At 42.1% G+C, this 25,150-nt stretch overlaps 2 protein-coding genes across 3 annotated transcripts; both read right to left on the reverse strand.

The window, feature by feature from the left end:
* Positions 1-4,743: 4,743 nt before the first annotated feature.
* On the reverse strand, positions 4,744-6,853 carry LOC121317901 (protein EOLA1-like). 2 transcript variants are annotated; one of them, XM_041253994.1, is made up of 3 exons: positions 6,557-6,853; positions 5,936-6,281; positions 4,744-5,482 (listed from the first exon to the last, which is right to left on the reverse strand). In XM_041253994.1, exons 2-3 carry the CDS (start codon positions 6,186-6,188, stop codon positions 5,259-5,261), a joined length of 477 nt encoding a protein of 158 aa, XP_041109928.1. In that variant the 5' UTR covers positions 6,189-6,281; positions 6,557-6,853; the 3' UTR covers positions 4,744-5,258. The 2 variants fall into 2 exon arrangements, with proteins under 2 accessions (XP_041109928.1, XP_041109927.1); XM_041253993.1 differs by having other exon boundaries at positions 6,552-6,853.
* Positions 6,854-11,494: 4,641 nt separating this feature from the next.
* Positions 11,495-19,145, reverse strand: LOC121318662 (transmembrane protein 185A). The gene is made up of 7 exons (XM_041255578.1): positions 18,957-19,145; positions 17,418-17,594; positions 16,193-16,400; positions 15,546-15,629; positions 15,127-15,303; positions 14,884-15,007; positions 11,495-14,409 (listed from the first exon to the last, which is right to left on the reverse strand). The coding sequence occupies exons 1-7, from the start codon at positions 18,992-18,994 to the stop codon at positions 14,165-14,167; spliced, it is 1,053 nt and encodes a 350-aa protein (XP_041111512.1). The 5' UTR covers positions 18,995-19,145; the 3' UTR covers positions 11,495-14,164.
* Between the last annotated feature and the right edge of the window lie 6,005 nt (positions 19,146-25,150).

Raw genomic sequence — 25,150 nt, forward strand, 5'->3', positions numbered from 1 at the left:
ATTTCTTTCGAGGATGATTTACTCCAAAACATTGCTTGCTGGACTAAAAGCTTACAGGTATCAATTCTGAAGAAAGTGTGTTTTTAAATACAATCTTCACGGGCCAAAAAAGCTGTAGCCTTCTGCTATATAAACAATACCCCGACCAAAATGAAAAATTTAAAAAACGGCAATATGTAGTACACACTTTATGTAAATGAATATTCTCAATAGAATTCCAGTGCAATTTTTGCATAGCAACATAAACTCTGAGCACACTACTCAAACGTCACCAACACACTACCAAAAAAAAACAAAGAAAAAAAGTTTTTTGTTTTTTTGTTTAATACGTTAATAAAAACCGTATAAAAGTTTACATCGGTATATAAGCTTACTGTGTTTTGCTTATACCATACCTCTCGTGCTTACAATGCTTACCTATGCTCTAACTGTACTTTATTTGCCTTTGCTATGCTGTCACTATGAGAAACTTTTATAAGGATATTCATCTTGTATGTAGAAAGCGAATCGTATTAGTTTAGTTTACACGACATACTGACCCATTTCAATAAAAGTCAATGTGTACAGGGCACGTTATTTTGGTATTTGTTTTTTTTTTTTTTTTTTTTCCTTTTTTTTCTGGAGGCTGAAATGACTTGTAAGATAAACTTTCTTTACAACAGTTTTCACTTCACTATACATATTCAAGTGATACCATTAAAATTTCTCACTACAGAAACGATTGTACATTGTATAGTGCTATGACCCTTTCAAATATTGATTTGTAATTTTTACTCATTTAATTTACTTTGAATTGAACAATATTAGACAATTTATAAAGAAATGTATGATACACACATTTGTAGACATATCATTTCGATATATAATCTGATAGGGGTATTAAAACTGTCTAGGAGATATACATACAGACAGGTACATTGGTTAAATATCCTAAGGGATAAAATAATAAATAAATCCTTATTTTGCAAAGCACGAGGTATGACATAATAATATGTGTGGAGCAGTTAGTACAGTGATTATATCTGATGTCACAGCATTCTAGAGTTTGGAACCCTCAAACACATCCACGGAAGATCCACTCTAAAAAACCTGTAGCATATCAACAGAAGGGACATTTAGAACGGTTTTGGTTTTGAAAATGTTCTTGCCTAAAACGTCTATAAAACAAGAGAGACAAGATGACAATGAAGGATCTACCAGAGAATGAGCTAACTCTTTACCAGTTGTAGTGACCACCTCTTCATCTCAATATAACACAAAATATATATTTTTTAATAAATCACTGAAACTAAGTGTCAAGAACAGACCTTCCACAGACCAGACAAGCAACACCACTCCGGGATCTGTGCTGGAAGACAGCACTGTCCCAGGCCTTACTAAATATCTTGTCCCAAAGAGACCCAGACTCCAGGACCATGATCTGCTGTCTCTCAACTTTCTGCAGAAACTGTGGAAAATCACACGAGTGCAAGCTGCAAGATCACCTGGAACCATGAAGGAAACTTCTTGATGATTAACGAGAGCCTGTTCAAGGAGATCCAGGAAGCAAGCAGTGCATGGTTCTAATTTTTTTTTTTAATTTTTTATTAACAGGTGTTTATCTTTAAAAAAAAAAAAAAAAATAAGAGTTAATAAATTCTGGAGCAAATACTTTGAAAATGTATTCTTTTAGGTTGAATCATGATCCTAACAATATCATTAAATTACTGCTTGAAGATGATATAATGAATAATCTAATTCGAAATCACCCCATAACAACATATCTCTGCACTCTTAATGTAACTTTCTTTTAAAAAACAGATTTAAAAGCCTTGCTTTCTACAAAGATTATGTTTATCACACAATTGCATTTGTCTCTTTCATGTATTTTTCTCTTTAAAAATATGCAAACAACCAGACAGGACTTGTTTAATGGTTTAAGCAGTAGCTACATTTATAAATGCCTCCTTATGGATCAAATAAAAATACTCCCTGCTAAAAGTACAGTGCTATCATATGGATTATACATACATATAATTAACACTTTGAATCACAAATGATCAATGCATTTGTCCTGAGAACTTACTTTGAATGAAAAAGACTAAAGGATTAAAGGCGTGTTTCCCTACAGCGCCACTCAGAATAAAGAAGCTTGTACTGCATGAACCTTCCAGCAGGAGGCACCTTCTACAGGAGTTACATTTTCACAAGATCAAGGCTCACAGGCTGGGGCTGATGACAATGCAGACACCAGCAATGAAGCACAAGAAGACACAGCAAGGCCCCAAGGAAACACTGCTGGAGATCCGGAAATGACTGGAAACTTTTTCTTCTCTGCGCGCACCAGTAGCCATGCCTCCGAGCCTGGCTCTGCTTTCACTTCCGTTTCTGCCTCGGTGTACAATTTTGTGTCCCCCATTCAACCTCCAGGGGTGACAATGTGCTGCCCAGGTTTGCCGTACCCCAAATTCACAGCCATGCAGGCCCACCTAACCAGCTGGCTGAACTTTTGAAACCCCTGGTTCTCCATGTAAATGATGTTCAGCTGCCTCTGCGTTGTCCACGTCTGGCTCGCCGCACCACCACTGGTCACTGCCACACCACTATCACTGCACCAACTGCAACTGCCCTTCTCCCAACGGGTCCTCCAGGAACTCAGAGTATTGTAATACCATAGAATACTTTTTGAATAGTCTGGACTTCAATAAAAACTACTATTATTCCACAAATGCCAGTTTCACTCTTTTTTGTATTTCTTTTTAATAGTATTATTTTGAATAAATGTGCACAACATTTACATGCTCTATACAAGCAGTTTGTAATTTACCCGTACAGAAATATGAAAACATCTTTAACCAACTAAGGTTAGACAAAATGAGCAATCCATTATCTGAATTTCTTACTGTGAAATGGCTTGACACTAAATCACAAAGACTCAGACATGTTTTAGTTATGCCTGTTAGCCATTTGAGACACAACGATTGGTTTGTAAAGGCTACTTCAGGCAACTAAGAGACCATAGAGACAAAGCATGTGACAAGCTGAATACCTTGTATAAAGCTGTTGCTTTTTAAGATGTATCTGTTATTATTTTATGTTGTGTGGTTCTTTGAACAAGCACAGCGGATCATTCATTTATTAGCTGCAAGTTTCAAAGCAGATTTTTTTTTTTTTTTTTAATACATTGACTTAGTTCCTGGAACATATTTCAAACTTTTTGGAACAAGTTTATTTCAAACCTCAAGTTTTGGGGAATAATAATAATAATAACAACAACAACAACAACAATCTCCCCACCCCAAGAACATTATACAGTTTCATCTTACCACTTAAAAAATTAATATTCCATTCATTTTAAACTATGATATATCTGTGTATCTCCATATACAGGTAAAAACACTCAAAATCACAGATGACTCTTGGTTAGCGGTGGAGGCAGCACTGCACATTTACCCAAGAACCCCTTACAGGGCTGCTTATATAATTGTCACCATTTCTAGCATCCTGAATACATTGAACACCTGATCACATAGACTGGAGTCCTGCATTCTGCAGCCACCCTCAAGACAACATCACTGGAGCATCGGCACTGTGACTTCAGGGGGCAGGCAATCTTCTGTTTAATAATAATCTTTATATAGTGCCTTTCATAGTGGACCACCATCACAAAGCACATTACAAGATGTGAGACTAGGGAGTGTGAACTATGCATTATCAGCAGAGTCACTTATCCCAAAGATGGAGCACAAGGAGGTTAAGTGACTTGCTCAGGGTCACACAATGAGTCAGTGGCTGAGCTAGGATTTGAACAGAGTACCTGCTGGTTATAAGCCTGTTTCTTTAACCACTGGACCACACAACCTTACACAATACATATTTTGCCCCACTGCAGTCATTTTGGCGGGTTTTGGTTTTAAAATGTAATTTTCTCCAATTGTGTAACACATACGGGGCTGTGGGTTCATGTACCTTTCTGTACATATTAAATATTCATGTTCATATATGTATAAGATATATTACATTATACCTAAAAGCCCCGGGAGCAGTCACATTGACGGCCACACAGAAAACAATTGTATTGTGATTACAGAACGGTATTCTACGTCATTATTCTTATTTACCAGTTCGCAATGTGTTTAGCTGTAATTAGATTAGTCTCTACTCTCTGCCTGAGTGAATGACTGACAGTCATTTGTTTTTCAATCAGCCTTTCAAAGGCTGGCGCCTGCTTGCCAGCTGTATTGTTTTGGTCAGTCAATTAGCATCAGGACTAGCGAAAATAAATACCAGAGACCGTGGAGTTTTACAACGCAAGAAAATATGGAGTTGATGTTTTGGATCAGATGGAACAAAAGTATTCCGTGAAAGCTGGCTCACAACGGTGGTCTGTTCAGGTGTTTTACAATGTATTGGACCTAGCAGCCATCAACTCCTGGGTTCTTTACAAAGAATGCATGGAAAAAATTTACCAAGGAGAGACTATATTTTACAGTTAGCACAGGAACTTCGCAAGAAGCATTTGGAACAGAGGGAGACTGCCAAGCGTGTACCCACAGCTGAAGATGGCAACCCCACCGAGAGCCGCAAGAGATGCCAATGCCAGGTTGGCAAGTGCAATAAAAATAAAACTTCGGGCAGCTGTGCCCTGTGCAGAAAGGCGGTGTGGAGAAGCGCATTATCTGTATTGATTGTGAACAGCCTTAGACTCAAGGTAAAAGAATACCTTTTTGTCTGAAAAAAAGAAAAAGAAAAAGAAATTTGACTTTTTTTTATAACTTCTTGTGCTGTGTGCTTTTGTAAAATGTTTTCTTCTAAGTTTATTTATCTACGTTGTTCAGTTGGTTTTGCACATAACCCGACTGCTGTTGAAAAGTTAAATGCATTGCTATCGTTTCAGTTTTATAAATATGTATGTTGTAAATGGATGTCTGTTCAATGTTTATTTATTTACATTTTCCTGTTTTGATTTGTAAAATAAATGTTCATATGTATATAACATGCTACGGTTCTTCAGATGCTTATGTAACAATTTTTTTAAACTAATTACATCCAACTGTTTCTCCTTTCGTTATTCTACTTACAGTATTTTTAATACAGCCGTCAGAAAGACTGCTGCGTGGCTTATAGGTATGAGTGTATCGCCTGTCCTTCTAGTATTAAAACAACAGTATTGTTTTCACTTAAAATGCACAGGACAGTTTATGTCGCAACTTTCTAAAGCACTCCCTGGATGGATGAAAGGCCCATTCCAGGAAACTCCGCTTGTCTTAAGGCAGGCGTCACACTGAGCAGGGCGATGGAATCAAGCGCTCAGGGATCTCTATTGTCCACACGTCCTTGCGTCCCCTGGAGTACAGAGGCTCCCTCAGCCACCTGGGATTGGAGACCAGAGTCAGGTACTTCTCCTCCAGGCCGTTCAGCAGGGCTTTGGTTTCCAGGTCCCTCATCTCTTCAGCAGACAGCTTTTCAGGACACTGCCAGGTCTCACCAATGTCAACCAGACCTGTAGACAACAGCAAGTGGACTATTAACAGACAGTTAGAAAAATCTATTTGGATATCTTTACTGTTGTCATCCACACAGTGGCACACAGAGAAAAACAGAATGTCCATAACAAGAATCATTACAATTTCATACACGGTTCTCTAGATGTATGGAACAGTACAGTGTCACACATGGAAGGGCAGCTATCCATATCTAAAAATAATAATAATATGAACATTTCAACAGTGCTTTACATGCACTAAAACACATCTCAAAAGTGCTTCATAATGCTGGTGTAGTCCAGGGGTTCAAGGACTACACCACTGTGGCAGCAACTCTAGTTACAACGTAGCTGAACTCTATTAGTGGAGTTTAACGAGTTAATGTAGCTCCCTTCCAACTGCAGGCCATTAACTCTGCTGATTGCTGCAAACATTACACTATGCTGCACTCTCCTTCATCAAGGCTCTACCTGCAATAACTCCTCTGCCGAACCTCTCTCCTTGATCCACCAGTTCCTGGACTTGTTCGGTTGTCATCGCAAGTCTCTCTGTGAGCATTTCCCTCCACACCTCGTCTTCCCAGTCCTGCTGTGCGATGTGAATCGCCAGAGTGCAGTTCCTATGTTCAGACAGCAGGGGTCTCCAGCGTGTCTCGATTGTTTTGATACCATTCAGAAGCAACCCGGCATAAGGCTGTCTGAATGACAGGCAACCTACCTGCATTGTACTTTTTTTTTTTTTTTTTTTTTTTTTTTTTTTACTGTATAGGTTTTCACTCGTGCATTGTTATATTTTGTGTTGGTTAAACGCGCCTTTCTACAAAGAAAAGAAAAAAACAACGTTACCAAATTATTCACTACATCCGACTGTAATGCAACGCCATTACAAAATACCATTGTATTGTCATTACAAAAAAACCAATAATCACATAATTCTTAGTTTATTTTCGTATATTTAATATTAATATTACGACAATTTAATATTAAGAACAGTCTTTTCGTACCATCATTAATTCTATGAAATCATTACTACGTGTAATAAAACAAACTGTAAAAAAAAAAAAAAAAAAAAAAAAAACGTGTGTACCTTACATTTGGCGCAGTGTCGTTTACAAAAAAACTCCTCTGCATCCACAGCAACCAGGCGTTCAAACAAAGTTATATAGGATATCTTCCTTGGCTCGTATCGCTCTGATCTGCCTACAAAGGTTATACACTACAGCATGCCACGTGATACTCGCAGAAACAAAGATTCCACTAGTTTGCAAGAGTCGTGTGCTCAAATGTTGAAATCCGATTTTTTTTCATGTTATGCCCTCTGGTGTGCATTGAAGAGTATTACTTTTAAATAAAATGTCGCTGTGATTATTGATACCGTTTAGGTTATTACCATAACCCTGGTTCCCTGAAAAAGAATGACAACCATTACCAAATGGGAAGAGCCCTCTCTGACCGTCAATCTCTGAGCATACATAAAAAACCTGCCCTATCATGGCCCTGCTGTGAGGAGGAAGTCCCTCCCACCTCCTGCTGAAGAGGGAGGTCCTCACAGTAGCATATCGCCATTTTCTTTCGAAATCAGAGGTCAGCTGGGGACACGACCTCGAAGGGTAATGGTTGTCATTCTTTTTCAAGGAACCAGGATTATGGTAATAACCGAACGTTCCCTTTCAATGGAATGACAACCATTACCGAACGGGAAGCTGTACCAAAGCTGTCGTGGCTCCAGATTACAGACAGCACAGCCTCACAGCGATAGCCTCAGAGCCCACATTACGCCTAAGGACATGCTGCCTGCAACACCCTAGAGCCCAGAGAGGGTCTCGCTCGGTTTGCAACATCAAGGCGATAGGAAAAAACGGTTGGAAAAAAAGGCTAGATTTGTTCTTAATGTTCCCCGTGAGTCACTTCCAGTGAAAGCCATACATGTGTCATCGATGGACTGTGCATGCAGCTCACTTACTCGTCTGGCAGACGTAATGGCATTTAAAAACGGCACCTTTAAGGAAACAGGGCGCAGTTCTGCCGACGCCATGGGCTCAAATGGGGGACCCGTAAGGACCCACACTACCAGTTCTTGATCCCACTTGGGGACCGTACTTTTCATGGGAGGACGAAGCCTCCGAGCCCCTTTAAGAAATTGCTTTGTGAAGAAGTGCTCCCCAGGGGACACAGAGTCAATTTTGTCATGGCACACTGATATTGCTGCCAGGTATACCTTCAAAATGGACGCTGATTTTCCTGCGTCAAACAAGTGTTGTAAGAAGGTTAATATCGTCTCAGTAGGGCAGGTCACAGGATCGTGACCTTTGGCAAGGCACCAGTCTTGGAAAACTTCCCATTTATATGAGTACTGGGCTCTAGTGCTCAGCGCCCTAGCAGACTGTAGTGTTTCTACTACTGCATCTGGCAAACCTCGTCTGAATAGACGGCTCCGTTCAATGGTCAGACCCAGAGTTGGAGCTGGACTGGGTTCGGGTGCCATAATAGCCCCTCCGCTAGGTTCAGGAGGTCCTTGCATAGCAGGAGCTGCCACGGTTGACACCACAACATGTCGGAGAGGAGAGCAAACCAGGGGCACCTCGTCCATCTGGGTGCAACCAGCAGAACCTGTGCTCCACCCTGATCCTCTATAATGTCGGGCAGTAATGGTAGCGGAGAGAAGGCATACAAGAGCCCCTGTGGCCAGGGGTGGGCTAACGCGTCTACTCCCAGTGGACCCCCGTCTCTCTCCATGGAGAACCATAGGGGGCAATGAGTGGACTTGGCTGTGGCAAAGAGGTCGACTCATGCCGGTCGAAACCTCTCCCAAATCTGTTTCACCTCAAGCTGTCTGGAGCTCCTCTGGACAGGAGGTCTGCTGTCTTGTTGTCCACACCGGGGAGGTGAACCGCCCTGATGGAACGCAAGTTTCTGTGCATCCAGGACAGGAGTCTGTGCGCTGTGTGGTGAAGGCCCGGTGAGCGCAGGCTTCCTTGATGGTTTATGTAGGCTACCACTGTAGTATTGTCCATCGTGACCAGCACATGTTTGTGCGCTAACTGCTGGAGAAAATGAGATAACGCCAGGTTCACTGCTTGCAGCTCTTGGGCATTTATGTGCGCCTGCTGCCAATGTCCCTTCCACTGACCTCTTATTCCTCTTCCATTCCAGACCACTCCCCAGCCTAGGCTGGAAGAGTCTGTAGTGATCACTTCCCTTCTGTGAGAGGACCTGAGGGGAGATCTGAGGCGCAGATTGCCTGGACTGAGCCACCACTCCAGTGACTTCCGACATTGTCTGGACACTCCCACCAGCTGGTACCGATCTCGGACCGGGTGCACCTTGAACGTATTTACCCAGGCTTGAAGCGGGCTCATTCTCAGCAGCTCTAGTGGAAGGATTCTCGAGGCGGCTGCCATCAGCCCCAACAACCTTTGATATAGTCTGACTTGAAGGAATAGGGAGAGTGTGGCTTCCAACGACCGAATCCTGTCTTCCGACAGTGAGGTAAGCATGCTCACAGAGTTCAGTTTGATCCCCAGGAACACGGTGGACTGAGATTGTATGAAGTTGCTCTTCTGTTGATATAGAAAACCTTAGTTTCGTCACATGATCTACGACCTGCTTTGTTTGCGCCTCAGCGTGTGCCTTGGAATGTGCGCAAAGTAGCCAATCGTCCAGATAGTTCAGGATCCAAATACCCCGCTGCCTGTGTGGAGCCAGTGCTGCATCCATGCACTTTGAAAATGTGTGGGGCGCCAGCAAGAGGCCAAAAGGCAGCATGCAGAATTCATACGTGTTGCCTTGAAAGGTGAAGCGCAGATACTTTCTGTGTGCGAGACGGATCGGGACATGGAAGTAGGCGATTGGCAGGTCGATCCATGTGAACCAGTCACCCTGCTTGACAGACTGGAGGATACACTGTGCTGTCAACATGTTGAACTTCCTTTGTTTGAGGAACAAGTTGAAGACCCTGAGGTCCAGAATAGGTCTGAAACCGCCGGCCCTCTTGGGAACCAGGAAGTACCTGGAGTAAAAGCCACTGAGGGCATCGCTTGGGTTTACCAAGCGCACAGCATTCTTCTGTTGAAGATTGGCGATCTCCTGTTGAAGAAATATCACACTCGTTGGTTTGACAGTGGTAAGGAGCACGCCCTTGAAGGGTGGCGGACCTAAGTGGAATTGTAAAGTGTATCCGTGTCTCATTGTCGATAGCACCCAGGGGTTCTGGGTGCAGCCTTGCCATGGGTCATTTCCTTGGGTCAGTCCGGTTGTAGGGGGGGTTGGTGGCAGCCGGGGCCCCCCAGGGGCGGTCTCCCTTGGGCTTGGGAAGGGGGAATCTTTCTTATGCCCTGGCCTCGGTCTCCAGCCAGAGAACTGGTTACCCCTGGCCGGTGGTGGTCCCTTGCCTGCTTGTCTGTTATGTGGAGAAGGGTGGCGTTCAGGCCCCGTTGCCCCTGCAGGCTGTGAAGGCCATGTTGAGCGCTGTCGGTAAGCCGGAAGGCGCGAGAATTTGGAGGCGACCTCTGTGGCCTTGTGGGACCTCTCAAGGCTCATATCAATGGTCGCTTCAAACGTCTGCCCCGGAGTAATAGGGTCATCCAGTAACGCCACTTTCTCGGTCTCCACGACCTTGGCTTGCGTCAGCCACAAATGCGATGAGCAACCTCCAGTGCCGATGGGTAGAGCGGTCGGTGCCGGGCTGTAGACGGCACCGAAGATGTTCACACCAGTGCCGAGTCAATCAGGGCCGGGGTAGGCACTCGTTGATGTTGCAAGCCTGAAGTTGGCAAGAACAAGCGTGGTGGATGCCAGGCTGTCTAGTCTATTTAGTCGGCGTGGGTGCCGAGGGCAAGCGCAGCCGTGCTAGGAACGCCCGAGGCTTGAGAGGGGCACTAGGCACGAGATGTTTTTTTTTTTTGTTTTTTTTTGGTTGCTGTGGCCAATTAAATCAGCATTGAAGACGATGCTGTGAGACTGCGGGGTCACCTTACAACACCACAACAGCTGCAAACACAGCATAGAAATTACACAAAGTAGTGGAAAGAGAGTAATGGCTGCTTGCCAATCTCACAAGAGGGGTCGAAACCAGCTCTAGTCAGTAGACTGACAGGAGAATCAGGCAGCAGAACTCTCGATAACGAACGAAAGTGTGATTTAACCGTGAAGATTTTTAAATTTGAAGGTAGAAACCAACAAATCAGCCAAATTCGGACAAAGAAAGCACAAAAGCAATTATGAATGTCTGTAAAGGAGCAATATTCAAGACATGCACAAAATTATTTAACAGAATGGTGAAGCAACTTCCCAAAATGGAAAACATCAAATTGCACGGCGACTTATGTCTTACTCATGTTTTTTTCGGGAGCTCCAACAATTTCTTATTTTTTGTAGCAAGAGAAACAGCGGCATGTTTTGACGTTTATTTACATTCGATTTTATAGCGATGAGGTTCTGGGAAGATTGAATAAACCAGTGTGCCTCAAGACACTCTTGCCATGACAAGTCACATTTGAAAAGATTGAATAAACCATTTGAATTTAGGTTTGATGATGAGTTATCAGGTTACAAAACAGTACTGTATCAGTTGTGAACAAATTGCTAGCGATGCCAAAAAGGGTGTTCTTTTAAGCAAAGTTCCTGTTCCCTTAGCCCAGTGGTGCACAACTTGGTCCCGGAGGATCGGTGTCCCTGCTGATTTTTATTCCAGCTGCATACTAAAGTACTTTATTGGACCTTATTAGAATCTTAATTGGTGCAATTAACTAATTTAGGGTATGGTGAGAACAAAAACCAGGAATGATACCAGCCCTCCATAACCTGAGTTATGCACCACTGCTTTAGCCGGAGGATTTACAATGGGAAAAATCAGTTTCACCACAAGGGTGTTCTCTTAGGTGAAGTGTTCTCTTAGGAGGTGCTATTATACATGGAGACTACTGTCCCTCATGTTAATTTAGGTAGTCTAATACTAGTGCTAATGAGGGTCTGTGAAACCAGCAGTGTGAAACTAAATCAAGTAGACTTCTTCAGTGTACTACAAAATAGTAAAATGAAACTGCTTTTATTAAGCATGTACATTGCACAAGCTGAGAGGAATAAAGAACAAACATTTTGGAGCATGTTGTCATTTCAACCGACATTCGACTGTATTTATGCAGGAAAGTGGCGTTGGCAAGTTGAGATTGCGGTAATAAATAGGAAATGTCTCCAACATTACCTTTCTTGTAGCTTTCGAAAGGTTTTGTATTAAGAATATCCTTTCACATGGGCATGTTTGTGCTGTGATTTCCTGTTATTGAAACTAGAACTGAGAAATGGCCATGGGAGATCCAGGTGCTTATACTTCATAATACACACAGTACTGTGGGGTTTTTTGGCTGTGCTTTCCAATCTACTTTAAAACAGACAAGTTTAACCATCAATATTACAACAGAGTTTATTTTTTTAGAACACAGGTAGTACATAAACTAATTTCCAAAATGGAAATGCACAAAATAAATTGGTCCTCTAACATCAGCAGTGGTACTCGCTCATTCTCAATCCTCTCAGACCCGCTGAGAAAGCTCTTTCTGTACATCAATCACAAAATGTTAAATATATAAAGCTTAAAAATGCACAGCATATTTTGACCTACACAGAAAAAAATACCTCTCTCTAGCTATATCTATCACACACACATTTTGTAATACTACTTTTACATAATATATAATTGTTTTACAATATAAATGCTCCAGATTGTAAAGGTTTAACATCAATTAACATTACTGGTCCACAAAACCATGGCACTATTAGTACCTGCTAGTAGTTACATTTTAGTGCTGGCCCCTTTAAAGACACACACCCTCAACTGTTTTTAATTCATGATTGCAAAATTCTAATCGATACTTTAATCTGTTTTAAGAAAAAAATTGAAATTCTTAATACATCACATATTAAACAGGGTAGATGGTGCCCAGGTATTAAGTTTTAGCCTTTATGTGTTATGGGAATTGATTCTGTGCAGGTCCTTATTCACAAGCACATATGTATAAGCAGAAGACTGTACAGCTGTTTGGTGAGTTGATGAAGGACAGAAAGAAAAAAAAACAGTAAAATAAACACTGTATAAATAAGACAAAATGCATAATGTAGTGCCTTTTCTATTAAAAAAATTAACAGGGTTTTAAAATAACTTTGTAGTTGTGCATATACACTTTGTTAATCTCACCAACAGATTGTTTTCAATTGTATGATCTGTTCAGAAGCAACTTGCCTATCAAAAATAAAACTACTGCAGTCTGAAAAGATCTTAAAATATCACAGCAACAAGCCAATTCAAAGCACACACTAAGGATTATATGGTTATGCCAAGAGACCTAAGACAGTTTTACAGCAACAGAGAAATACAAGCACCATGGACTACTATTCTCCCAAGACCTTGTATGTTTTTAAATTGGAGACTCAGTACACCATTTGAAATTAGTAAAACAAGACCTGCCTGACTAATGGGTGCTTCAGTCAGAAGTTAGTAAAACAAAGAATCTGCTGAGTCCTACCTTCTCTCTTATTTTATAATCATGCAGAATGGTCTCCTTCCAATTTCAATACTTTTACACAATCCACAATGTTTAGAGACCCAGCTTCACCAAACCAAACGATATGTGCACTACCTCTATTATGTATTGTATTGTGATCGGAATTACAGACTCACAAATTTCACTTAAGATTGATTATGTTGTGTATTATGAAACTGTACATGATTCATGTAATGCATTTTTTGTTTTGTAATCACACAAACAAGACAGTAGTCTCCTGCCCAAAAACCTTTGAATTCATTTTTTTTTTTCAAACTAAAATCGGTTAGTATGATGTTTAATAATTTGGGCTTACAGTATATGTTCCACTGTGGAAAAGTTACTCAATCCATATTAGTTAAAGGCAATTTCAAAAATTGTGGTCTTATTTTGTAGTTATTCATTTATTGGTAGTGATCTTAAAAAGACCATAGGCTGGACTGTCTCAAAGGTTTAACATGTATTCTACCAGTAACTCAACTCCTCTTAGCCCACTCTGTTTAATAAATTAAGCTTTTCTGTAAACCCTGTTCTTTCAACAAACAGGGAACTTTCTCAGCAATTGGGATAACAGAGAATCTAAGAATTGATTTTTCTCCATTATCAGAAGGACACTTACTCATGTGCAAAACTGCACTGGATTTTTAAGATACTAAAAGTTCAGCAGTTTTAGTAAAGACCACAAGAAAAATTGAAAATATGTCTGGTTTTAAACAATTACAGGTAGAAACTAAAGGAAAGACATTTGAATCTTACATCACACTGCTTCAAAACCCACTTACTGACAGTCTTTCATTAAGTCTTACCACAGTTCTACTGGTTCCAAATCAACCTTTCCTTCCCAAAAACCAATTTCACTTTTGGATATGGTTTTAATCCTGGACCACAAAGCTAATACCCTTATACTTGCCATACAAAGACAAGTAAAGAAGAAGGTTTTCATTTTCCATTACGTGTTGGATGAGTACATGACAGAAAAAAATAAATGTAAAAATAAATATTAAAAAAAACTCCTTTAAAAGAGAACAAAATGTCTGTTTAGCCAACGGCTCCCAAGTTCTAGTGAAGAGCAATTCCAAAAACACAGAAAACCTCTTTGATTACAGTCCAAAGGGAATGTAACTCTCACTTCATTTCTCCAATCTTCTGACTGAAGCAGCCGTTAGTCAGGCATGTCAATGCAAAGCTTGGCAGGTGGTACAAAGTATTTGCCTGGACTCTGGGTGATGACAACTCCAGTCTTCTTGCGGAACATTGGTGCGATTTTAGGGGCCTCTGGTGTAGGAGTGTCCTCAGACTCCTCAGTGTCTTCGTGATGAAGGTCGTAGGAGATGTTTCCATACTCCCGGAGGAAAGGGAAGATTTCCAGCAGGAACTGGCAGAAGTCCTTGCGGATACCGAACCACCCTGAGGACAAGATCATTAGAAGTTTATTATTAAACAGGAGTGGTTAAGTTATGCCCCAATAGGAATCTAGTAGTAAACAATGATGCATTCTACAGGAGTTGTTATTCCAGACCTTGACAAATATTTTTAATATGAAAGATAATAACAATGATTTGTTAAACTGAAAATGTCCCTTTTAGATGGATCATTCCACTGTATGTCAGCCTGCAATATCTATCCTCTACAGTGTACTTCTGAACAATTTTTCAAACAAGTGTAAAAGTATATTTTAATATACTTAAACAAGTATACAGTACAGGCTAACCAAACGCCAAGTAATGGCCGGTCTCAATTTATAAATTTCACACCACTACACTGAGGAGGGAGAGGGAGGTTCTTGTTAGTTTGGATTGGGTTATTATTAAAGCTGCATCATTTATAAAAAATACTCTTGAGGACTCTAAAGCCACTGGGCTTCTTTCCCACGATACTTACAGTGATTTCCCCCCTTCTGACCAAACGTTGTTGCCATCAGAGTTATAAGAGATAGCCACAAAGGAATGAAAACTGGGACATACGGGAACTTGTTGTGACCATCCAATTTATGAACCAACAGAATCTACAACAAAAAAAATAATAAGTTACTGATACTCCCCAAAACAACTCAAATCAATTTTTTGCCTTGGGTTTCTCTTTCTTTTTTTTTTTTTTTTTTTTTTTTTAAAAAAGGGACTATACCTCGAATGTTAGCAACGGCACAACAATGGTCATCCAGCTTATTGCCATGGTTATATGAGTTCTTCTCTGCTCCGCAATCACATCCATTGAGCGCAGGAACAGTACAGACCAAACAATGTAATACAGAACAACCAGGCAAAGGAATGACATCAGAATCCAGAGAGGGACGCAAACAACCTAGACATTGATAAAGAGACAATACAGTTACTTGCAGACAGGGTTCTTAAACAAAACAAACAAACAGTCTGAAGTCAACCAAAAATCTGAACAAAAATTAACAAAGAAGGCTTACTTACTCAAAAATGTAATAACCAGAAAACTATTAATCCTTATAATATTTTCACAATCAACATGAAAATGTGTGTTGGAAATTCAAAATAAAAATGTACAGCGTTTAACAGTTTCAGAGTATCTCTTACCAGCCAGGGCCAGCTGATGATCTTGTCCAGTCGCAGGGCAATAAATATGAACTGAAGGATATTTACAGAGCACAGGATTTCCAGCTGAAGAAAGAAAAGCAGTCAGGGTGTAATTAAACTGGTTCAGCACAGTCCAAACCCCTTAGCCATTCATGCTAAGGATTCTGAGACAGACTGGCACTACCAACAACAAAATAAAGCCAAAAAAATAAAGGGAACTGGCATTTCTGCAGTTTGTACACTTGACATGCGGACATATGTGGTTAAAAAAACGTTAGACTTGAATAACAGATGCAAGTGGATTTGTACTGTGAAACAGTTAATTTTTACTGGACACCATTAATGTATTTTGCCTGAAAGAATCACAGAATACAGCTATGTACTCCTCTCAACATCACTACACATTCAGCTTGCAGACTATTTAATCCTCCAAATATTCAGTCACTACCTGGGAGATACAAGGCATCGACAGTGCACTGGCAGCTTTATCAAATTAATCCCACAAAAGGGTTAACTATTCTTGCTCAATATTAATTATCAAACTAAAGAACACAATAAAGATGTATATGAACCAAATAGGAAGCCATAGACTTTAATCTTTAACATCAGAAATCAAAAACGTTTCACGACCGCAATACTGTACTAACCTCCAGGGAGCGGTCGTGTCTGAACCCCCAGACGCAGGCAGCCACAGACACTGGCGACACGAAGAACAGGGGCATGAAGACCAGGAGCCAAAAATGGTTTCCTCGCTCAATTCTGTCACACACCAGGACTTCAAACAATAGAAGCAGCAGGTGAATCCCTACTGCGATCAGCATGGCCTTGAACTCCACACACGTTTCACCTTCAGCCCTGGGTGAAGACAGAAGAAAATAAATCATCAAAGATAAATAAAAAGCAATGACCTAAAACAATTGTGAAAAAAGTCTTGCACAGAGTTGGAAACTCACCTAGTCCTCTGTTTAAAAAAGTATTTGTTGAGTTATCTGAAATTACCAGGATTGTCACTGTAAAATGGTGGTAGAGTGCTACCTGTTGGGTGTTATGTCAAATGACAATGATTTTACAAACATTAAAATCGAGAACAATTGAGTCTCACGTGATCATTTCCAGGACCTTTTTCAAGGAGAAGGGTGTAGTTGGGAGTTATCTGGGATATGCTTTGTTAAACTTAAGGAAAGATCTTATTATTACAGTCGGCACAGCCTAATCGAGATATTAAAATTGGGACTGCTGCTTAAATAGGACACAATTCTGGGAAACAGTTATTCCCAGTGCTATTTATGTTGTTTAATTGGGATACAGTATTTTCAAATGATGAATGGAGATCGCTTTTCAGAGCAAGACAGGTCGCGTAGCAGAGTGCAAGGAGTACGTGATTACCCTACGACTTGCATAAACCATGTTGAACTCTTGAAGAAGCCTCCTGTGGTTTCTCAGGCTGCTGTTGCAAGGTAAGTTGGGGTGTCAACATCACAGGTGCGATTCATTTTGTTTAGGAATAAAAAAAACATTGACTTATTTTAAAATGATGTATTTAACATTTAATCGTAATGTGATTTCATTCTTTTTCTTTTCATTAAGCATCAAAAGTGTGACTACGGTCGTCTCAACTGCCTCTCCTTTATTGGGGACAGCCGCTTATTCTGGATATATTGACTGAAAATGACTGAAACCCAGGACATACGTCAATGTAAAACTACACAACACTAACCAGCTGACAGAACAAATCTAAGATTAATCTGTATGACAATCAAATAAATAAATCACATCCTATTAGAGAAAACAAAATGACCATAGTTTCCCAGAACTGGATTTGATGGCTTTGAAGCACCTGTATGAACCCTGTTTACAGCAGCATCTCCTTACCTGTACTGAGGGTTGCGAGCCCACACACCAGTCCCTACTGAGGCTCCAACAACCACCATCAGCTTCCACAACCAGATGGGGGCAAAGACTGCCCAGTAACTCCAATGGATAATGCCATCCAAGCGCAGTGAGAGAAGGACTGAGAACAGGAGCAGGGAGGCATAGATGAGGAATTTACTGAAACAAAACACACCCATTCAATAGAATTAATATACATGAAATACAAAAACTAAACACCATAAATACAACAGGAATGGGAGTAAGGATTTACAAATTCACAGTCCAGAGTATTTAACACACCGTTTCCCCAACATCTGTCATTTAAAAATATGTTACTCTCACATAATCTACAGAATTGATCAATAATCCAAACCCAGCTATTAGAATAAAATGCATGCTGATAGCAGCTGCAGATTTCAATACAGTAATTTAATTGTAAGTGTTTAAAAACATTTGCAGTTATTTGTATTTTTATTCAAAGGGTATTACTGATTTATCCTTAACTTTCATCAAAAAAGGACAACCAAAGCATTTTTGTTATGGTACAGTTAATAAATAAATGACTAATCTAAACAGCGTCCGTTCTGTACTTTAGGGGGTGATAACCCAGTAATGTAAAAAACACCGCCAGCACAGTGAGGGTCAATTCCTGTTTTTCAATTCCAATTTCCATTCCCTTTAATCAATTCCAACACATGCTGATAAAATTTGTAATTAGTCACTATTAGTCCATTCAATTGGCTTCAAGATAAAAGCAATTGAACAATCATAATGATATCTCTAAAATATAAAATATAGGAATGTTAATGGAATTAAAAAAAAAAAAAAAAACAGGAATGTACGTCAAACATGACCACCAATATCCGCAGGTCACTGAACTCTCAAAACACAGAAAGGTTGTTTTATCGGTCTACGATGGCACCCGCAGAATAGCTCTGCGGGGTCTGTGTACTGTTGCATTGCGCTTGTTCGTGCAATTCCCTGCAACGGATCACGCATCAAAATTAGTAAATACACCAATTCATTCTGTGGTCTGAATCAAATGTTTATAAATAGTCTAAATAAGTAAAGTTAATTGTATTTTCCTCTGACATTCATAACAAAACAACGACATTACAACTATATCTTTAAAAAACACTGTTTAATACACCCGATATGTAAAATGTTTTCTATTAAGACATGTCCACTTACAATTTATTGAAAATATCTGCATACCGATGTTAGATAGCAAGCGGAAGATTCGTTATGTGAAAACATGCTTAACTCACGCACAACACTGATTCGCTACCCACATTCCTAACACATTCTTTGGGATCCACTTCCAATTTTAGTCCGAGGCTTACTGCACACAGCTCCACACCACTCTGTCTAAGCTTTCAAGCAAAAAATGTTAAAAACACAAACACACGCACTTATTTAACAAATACGCAAAATATACGTGCCACTTAAATTAAGTAAACTGCTTTGTTGAATTCACGAATACACACTGGGCCTTCATTCCAACAGACGAAAACACACAATAACATTAATTTGATTCACCTTGGGTTGAAGTCCTGGAATAGCCCCCTCAGATTCATGACTGAATAATATTTCTATCTCATATTTTATAAATAAAATTATTCCGTTACAAACTTCTGAAAACAATTCCTTTCCGCTATTCCCAGGTACCGCTAAACCCCACAGTTCACCTCCTACTGGCCGCCTGCCCTGTTGTGCTCTGCTCAATTTCCTCTGTCTGAAACACTTCTCAGCCACGATTCATTCTTCGGCTCGTCGGGACGCAGTTCTCAGTGAGGAAGGGGGAATGGTTTACAGGCGTACGAATTTTAATGTAATCCTTTCACATCAACACACAAGTAAAAACGAACACACCATGCATCTGCCGTAAACACCCAAAACAATTCTTTGAGAATTATTTTGAAAACTGGCCACTTATTATTATTTATTTTTTTATTATTATTATTATTATTATTATTATTATTATTTATTATTATTATTATTATTATTATTATTATTCAAGAAACATTAGCACTGGATTAATATGTTGTGTTCTGTGGGCAATACATATGCAGTGAATGAAAACTGATGACAATCGATCAAACAAGTAACAAACAAACAACACAACAAATTGGCCAGTGTTGAAATCGCAGTATTTACCGTTACTGTAGCTTTTAGGTGTTACATTTTCATTTTGACACCACGCGGTGTTGTTTCATATTTTAACGAAGGTATATTTCACAGTGTAAAATTAAGTACACTAATCCAGAGTAATAACACCGTGTAACAATTTTTTTTTGTTTTTTTTTTTTTTTTGTTGTTTCTGGGTAGTAAGTGTTATTTCCTAATTGCTTATGCCTCAAAAGTATAGAAAATGGCTATTATTCCCCACAGACTTTGCTTTTGTGACCAGGACAGTGATATTTCAAAATATCACTATTTTCAATGGGAAAACGGGCAAATGTGTGTCTTTTCGTTCACATAAAGTCAGAAAAAAACAACATATGAATCCAAATTAACATGTATTTATAGATTTAGAAGTGAGTAGTTTTTCGAGATTTACGATTATACTGTAAACTTATAAATCTCGAAAAACTACTCACCTCTAAATCTTTTGTAGTCATTTTTGTATTGCTGTAGTATAAATATAATTCATATGTTGTTTTTTTCTGACTTTAAAAGACACAGATTTGCCCGTTTTCCCATTGGAAATAGTGATATTTTGAAATATCACTGTCCTGGTCACAAAAGCAAAGTTTGTTGGGAATAATAGCCATTTTCTATACTTTTGAGGCACAAGCAATTAGGAAATAACACTTACTACCCAGGAACAAAAAATGTGTTACATAGTGTAATATATTGTAACGGGCACGCTGCTCATTAACAATATGTTGGCGAGCAGGAGAGGACGCTGGGGGTCGAAATAGAGTAAGCGAAATAGCATTGTTATTGTTGTTGTTATAAATGTTGTGATTATTGTAAATGCTAGTAGTAGTTATTTTGCCATACACTGTGACGTTAGGTTATTACCATAACCCTGGTTCCCTGAAAAGAGAATGACAACCATTACCGAATGGAAATAGCCTCTCTGACTGTCAGTCTCTGAGCAAATATACAAAAGATGCCCTATCAGGGCCTTACTGTGAGGGGGAAGTCCCTCCCACCTCCTGTTGAAGAGGGAGGTTGTCACAGTAGCACATCACAATTTTCTTTCGAAAACAGAGGTCATCTGGGGACGCGACCTCAAAAGGTAATGGTTGTCATTCGCTTTTCAGGGAACCAGGGTTATGGTAATAACTTAACGTTCCCTTTCAGTTCCAATGACAACCATTACTGAATGGGAAGCTGTACCAAAGCTGCCGTGGCTCCAGATTACTGACAGTACAGCCCCACGGCGATAGCCACACAGCCCACATGACGCCTAAGGGCGTGCCACCTGCAACACCCTAGAGCCCAGAGAGGGTCTCGCTCGGTTTGGCACATCAAGGTGGTAAAAACATACAAATGTCTGACTACTTGTCCATGTAACAGCATTGCATAACTCATCTAAGGAGGCTCCATGAAGGAAAGCCCACGAAGCTGCCTGGCCGTTGATAGAATGGGCCGTAATGTCCCCCGGTAATGGGAAGTCCATCTGTTCATACGCCAAGCGTATCGCATCTGTCACCCAGTGCGCTAGATATTGCTTCGATAGGGCCTGAGAGCAAACCAGGGGCATCTCGTCCATCTGGGTGCAACGAGCAGAACCTGTGCTCTCTCCACTCTGATCCTCTCTAGTGTCAGGGGTATTAACGGTAGTGGAGAGAATGCATACAAAAGCCCCTGTGGCCAGGGGTGAGCTAGCGCGTCTACTCCCAGTGGGCCCCCATCTCTCTCCATGGAGAACCATAGGGGGCAATGAGTGGACTCGGCTGTGGCAAAGAGATCGACTCATGCCGGTCGAAACCTCTCCCAAATCTGTTTCACCTCAAGCTGTCTGGAGCTCCTCTGGACAGGAGGTCTGCTGTCTTGTTGTCCACACCGGGGAGGTGAACTGCCCTGATGGAACGCAAGTTTCTGTGCGTCCAGGACAAGAGTCTGTGCGTTGCATGGTGAAGGCCCAGTGAGCACAGGCCGCCTTTGTGATTTATGTAGGCTACCACTGTGGTGTTGTCTGTCTGGACCAGCACATGTTTGTGCGCTAATTGCTGGCAAAAATGTAATAATGCCAGACTCACTGCTTGCAGCTCTTGTGCATTTATGTGCGCTTGCTGTCAATGTCCCTTTCACTGACCTCTTATTCCTCTCCCATTCCAGACTACTCCCCAGCCCAGACTGGAGGCGTCTGTAGTGATCACTTCCCTTCTGTGAGGGGATCCAAGGGGAGATCCGAGGCACAGATTGCCGAGACGGAGCTACCACTCCAGTGTCTTCTGGCATTGTCTGGACACTCGCACTAGCCGGTACCGATCTCGGACTGGGTGCACCTTGAGCATATTCAGCCAGGCTTGCATTCTCAGCAGCCCTAGTGGAAGGATTCTCGAGGCGGCTGCCATCAGCCCCAACAACCTTTGATATAGTTTGACCTGTAGGAGAGCGTCCTCTCTGAATAGGGAGAGTGTGGTCCCCAACAACCGAATCCTGTCTTCCAACAGTGAGGCAAGCATGCTCACAGAGTTCAGTTTGATCCCCAGGAACACTATGGACTGAGACGGTACAAAGTTACTCTTCTGTTGATGTATTGAGAGCCCTAACTTCGCCACATGATCTATGACATGTTTTGTGTTTGCACCTCTGCGCATGCTTTTGACTGCGCGCAAACCAACCAGTTGTCCAGATAGTTTAGGATCCGAATTCCCCACAGCCTGAGCGGAGTCAGTGCTGCATCCATGCACTTTGAAAATGTGCGGGGTGCCAGCGAGAGGCCAAATGGCAGCACGCAGAATTCATACACGATGCCTTGAAAGGCGAAGTGCAGATACTTTCTATGCGCGAGACGTATTGGGATGTGAAACTAGGCGTCTTGCAGGTCGATCGATGTGAACCAGTCGCCCAGTCAGATGGACTGGAGGATACTCCGTGCTGTCAACATGTTGAACTTCCTCTGTTTGAGGAACAAGTTGAGGACCTTGAGGTCCATAATTAGTCTGAAACTGCCGTCCCTTTTGGGCACCAGGAAGTACCTGGAGTAAAAGCCGCTGAGGACATCGCTTGGACTTACCAAGCATTCAGCGTTCTTCCTTTGAAGATTGGCGATCTCCTGTTGAAGGAGTATCACCCTCGCTGGTTCAACGGTGGTGAGGAGCACACCCTTGAAGGGTGGCGGACCTATGCCGAATTGTAGAGCGTATCCGTGTCTCATAGTCGATAGCACCCAGGATTCCTGGGTGCAGCCTTGCCATGGGTCATTGCCTTTGGTCTGTCCGGTTGTGGGGGGATTTGGTGGCAGCCGGGGCCCTTCAGGGGCAGTCTCCCTTTGGCTTGGGAGGGGGAGGGTCTTTCTCCAGCCGGAGAACCGGTTACCCCTGGCCTGCGGTGGTCCCCTGCCGCTGGCCCTGCCCCTGCCTCTGCCTCTGCCTGCTTGTCTATTCTGGGGTGGAGGGCAGTGTTCAGACCCTTTTACCCCAGCAGGCTGTGCATGTCACCTTGGCTGCTGACTGTAAGCCAGAAGGCACGAGAACTTTGAGGCGACCTCCGTGGCCTTGCAGGACCTTTCACGGCTCACAACAATGTTCGCCCGAAAGTCTGCCCCAGTGTAATGGGGGCATCCAGCAGCGCCATCTTCTTGGTCTTTATGACCTTGGCTTGCGTCAGCCACAAATGCCGGCAAGCGGCCACCATCGCCGCCAGCGACATCCCTGATGCCTGACCTAACTCCACTATTAGGTCAGCCATTGCCTGTCTAGCTCCGTGGCTCTGTCCTGCAGCCTCTCCACCAACTGGCTGTAGTAGAGTACCAGTATGGCCATGGCATTTGCTGCTCGCATGGACAGCGCTGCAGTATGCCTTCTTCAGCGCTGTCCATGCTGCTCGCATGGACAGCGCTGCAGTATGCCTTCTTCAGCATCGTTTCCGTTGTTCTGCAAGGCTTTGACGGGCAGGTTGGGTCTTTATCCCCTTTGGTGAAGGTGGAACCTTGCACCGTGACCGTGTCCCCGATGGTGGGGAATGCGCCTAGGCCCCCTTCTTGGGCTCCTGCAGTGTGCAGCAGAGACTCTGCTGTTCCGGAGGTTGAGGGTGCAGATGCTGGGTTGCCCCAGGAGGAGCGCACCAAATCCAGGAAGTCCTGGCATAAGGGGAGGGTGTGCTGTGGGTGCCCTCTCTGCTGGAGGAAGAGGTTCCCCTTTCCCTCCTGTTCTGCCGACAATGGGACGTCCGTGGCTGCAGCGTCCAATGCCCCCTTCTTGGACACGTGTGGCAAAGGCGGCAGGGTGCTCCCCACTGTGGCCTGCCTGACAGAGGTGGCTGGGTCCGACACGTCTGACCTGTACGCCGTGAAGGACAGCTCGTCTGGGCTAGGGGGTCTAGGCAGTGGGGATGGAGAACGAGACTGTGGGGGCTACGGCTGCCCTGAAATTTTAATAGGGTCTCCAGCTTGGTTTGCTGAGCCCCGAGTCGATCTGTTCCAAGGTCGGTGCCGATGATAGGATCTGTCAGGGCCGAGCTGTAGGCGGCGCTGAAGATGTTTACACTGGTGCCGAGTCAGTCGGGACAGGGTAGTCGCTGTTTCTTTCAACCTCCGTTCGATGGGAAAAATCGTGGTCGATGCTGGGGTGTGCAGCCAATTCAATCGCGTGGTCGCCGAGGGCTAGGAAAGCCCGAGGATTGAAAGGGGGCTCTAGGCCCGAGCCCTTTTTTTTTTTTTTTTTTTGGTCGCTGTGACCGATTACATCGATGTAGAGAACGATGCCACGAGCTCGCGAGGTCTCCTTATAGCACCACAACAGCTCTCACACAGTGTATCAACTACATGAAGCCTTGTGTAATGAAAGAGTAATGGCTGCTCGCTAATCCTTGAAGAGGGGTCGAAACCAACTCTAGCCAGAAAACTGACACCAGAATATAGAGAGAGCCAATTTACCAGTGCTTGAGAGCGTGATTACCGTGGATTTGATTTGAAATTTAATTGGAAAACCAAACAAATAAGCCAAATTTAGTACGCAAAAGCAAAAGCAATCTATGACCTGTCTCAGAGAGATGAGAGAGAAAATGGCTATGTGCTACTGTGAGGACGTCCCTCTTCAACAGGAGGTGGGAAGGACTTCCCCCTCACAGCAGGACCCCGATAGGGCAGCTTTTGTATATTTGCTCAGAGATTGACGGTCAGAGAGGCTCTTCCCATTCGGTAATGGTTGTCATTCGAATTGAAAGGGAACTGTTGAAACCTTCCTCTGTTGTTTTATGTAATATGTGAACGTCACCTTGAGAGACGGGGTGGGGGTGGAGATTGTCTTCTGCATGAGTGTGCGGGTGGTACTGTTTTGGATGTTGGTTGCCTAAATAAACCATATAGATAGTACCTGTGAGGCTCGGTGTGTGTCTCCAATTATTCCCGTGCTCGCTAAAATATTTATTTTTGTGGCAGTGAAATGATATTTGGCAAATTCCGAAGTGTTTTTATTTTACGCTAATTAAGTGTGCATAGTTTATATACAGCGTGCTATACACTGAGGGAGATCTAAATTTAACTCCCACAGTGATAAATGTTTTACACTAAGGAAGTGCTATTTTTTTAAATGGTAAGTTTTACACTGTGG

The sequence above is a fragment of the Polyodon spathula genome, chromosome 7, assembly GCF_017654505.1.
Source record: "Polyodon spathula isolate WHYD16114869_AA chromosome 7, ASM1765450v1, whole genome shotgun sequence".
Taxonomy (NCBI): Eukaryota; Metazoa; Chordata; class Actinopteri; order Acipenseriformes; family Polyodontidae; genus Polyodon; species Polyodon spathula.

Bases quoted from the DNA above. Each gene is read 5' to 3' on its own strand.
- LOC121317901 (XM_041253994.1), bottom strand. From the start codon at position 6,188: ATGCAGGTAGGTTGCCTGTCATTCAGACAGCCTTATGCCGGGTTGCTT. The intron at 5,483-5,935 runs GTAGAGCCTTGA...TGTTGTCTACAG, and splicing joins CGGCAGAGGAGTTATTGCAG to GTCTGGTTGACATTGGTGAG.
- LOC121318662 (XM_041255578.1), bottom strand. From the start codon at position 18,994: ATGAATCTGAGGGGGCTATTCCAGGACTTCAACCCAAG. The intron at 17,595-18,956 runs GTGAATCAAATT...GTTTTGTTTCAG, and splicing joins TTCCAGGACTTCAACCCAAG to TAAATTCCTCATCTATGCCT. The intron at 15,630-16,192 runs GTTAGTACAGTA...TTCTTTCTTCAG, and splicing joins GACACGACCGCTCCCTGGAG to CTGGAAATCCTGTGCTCTGT.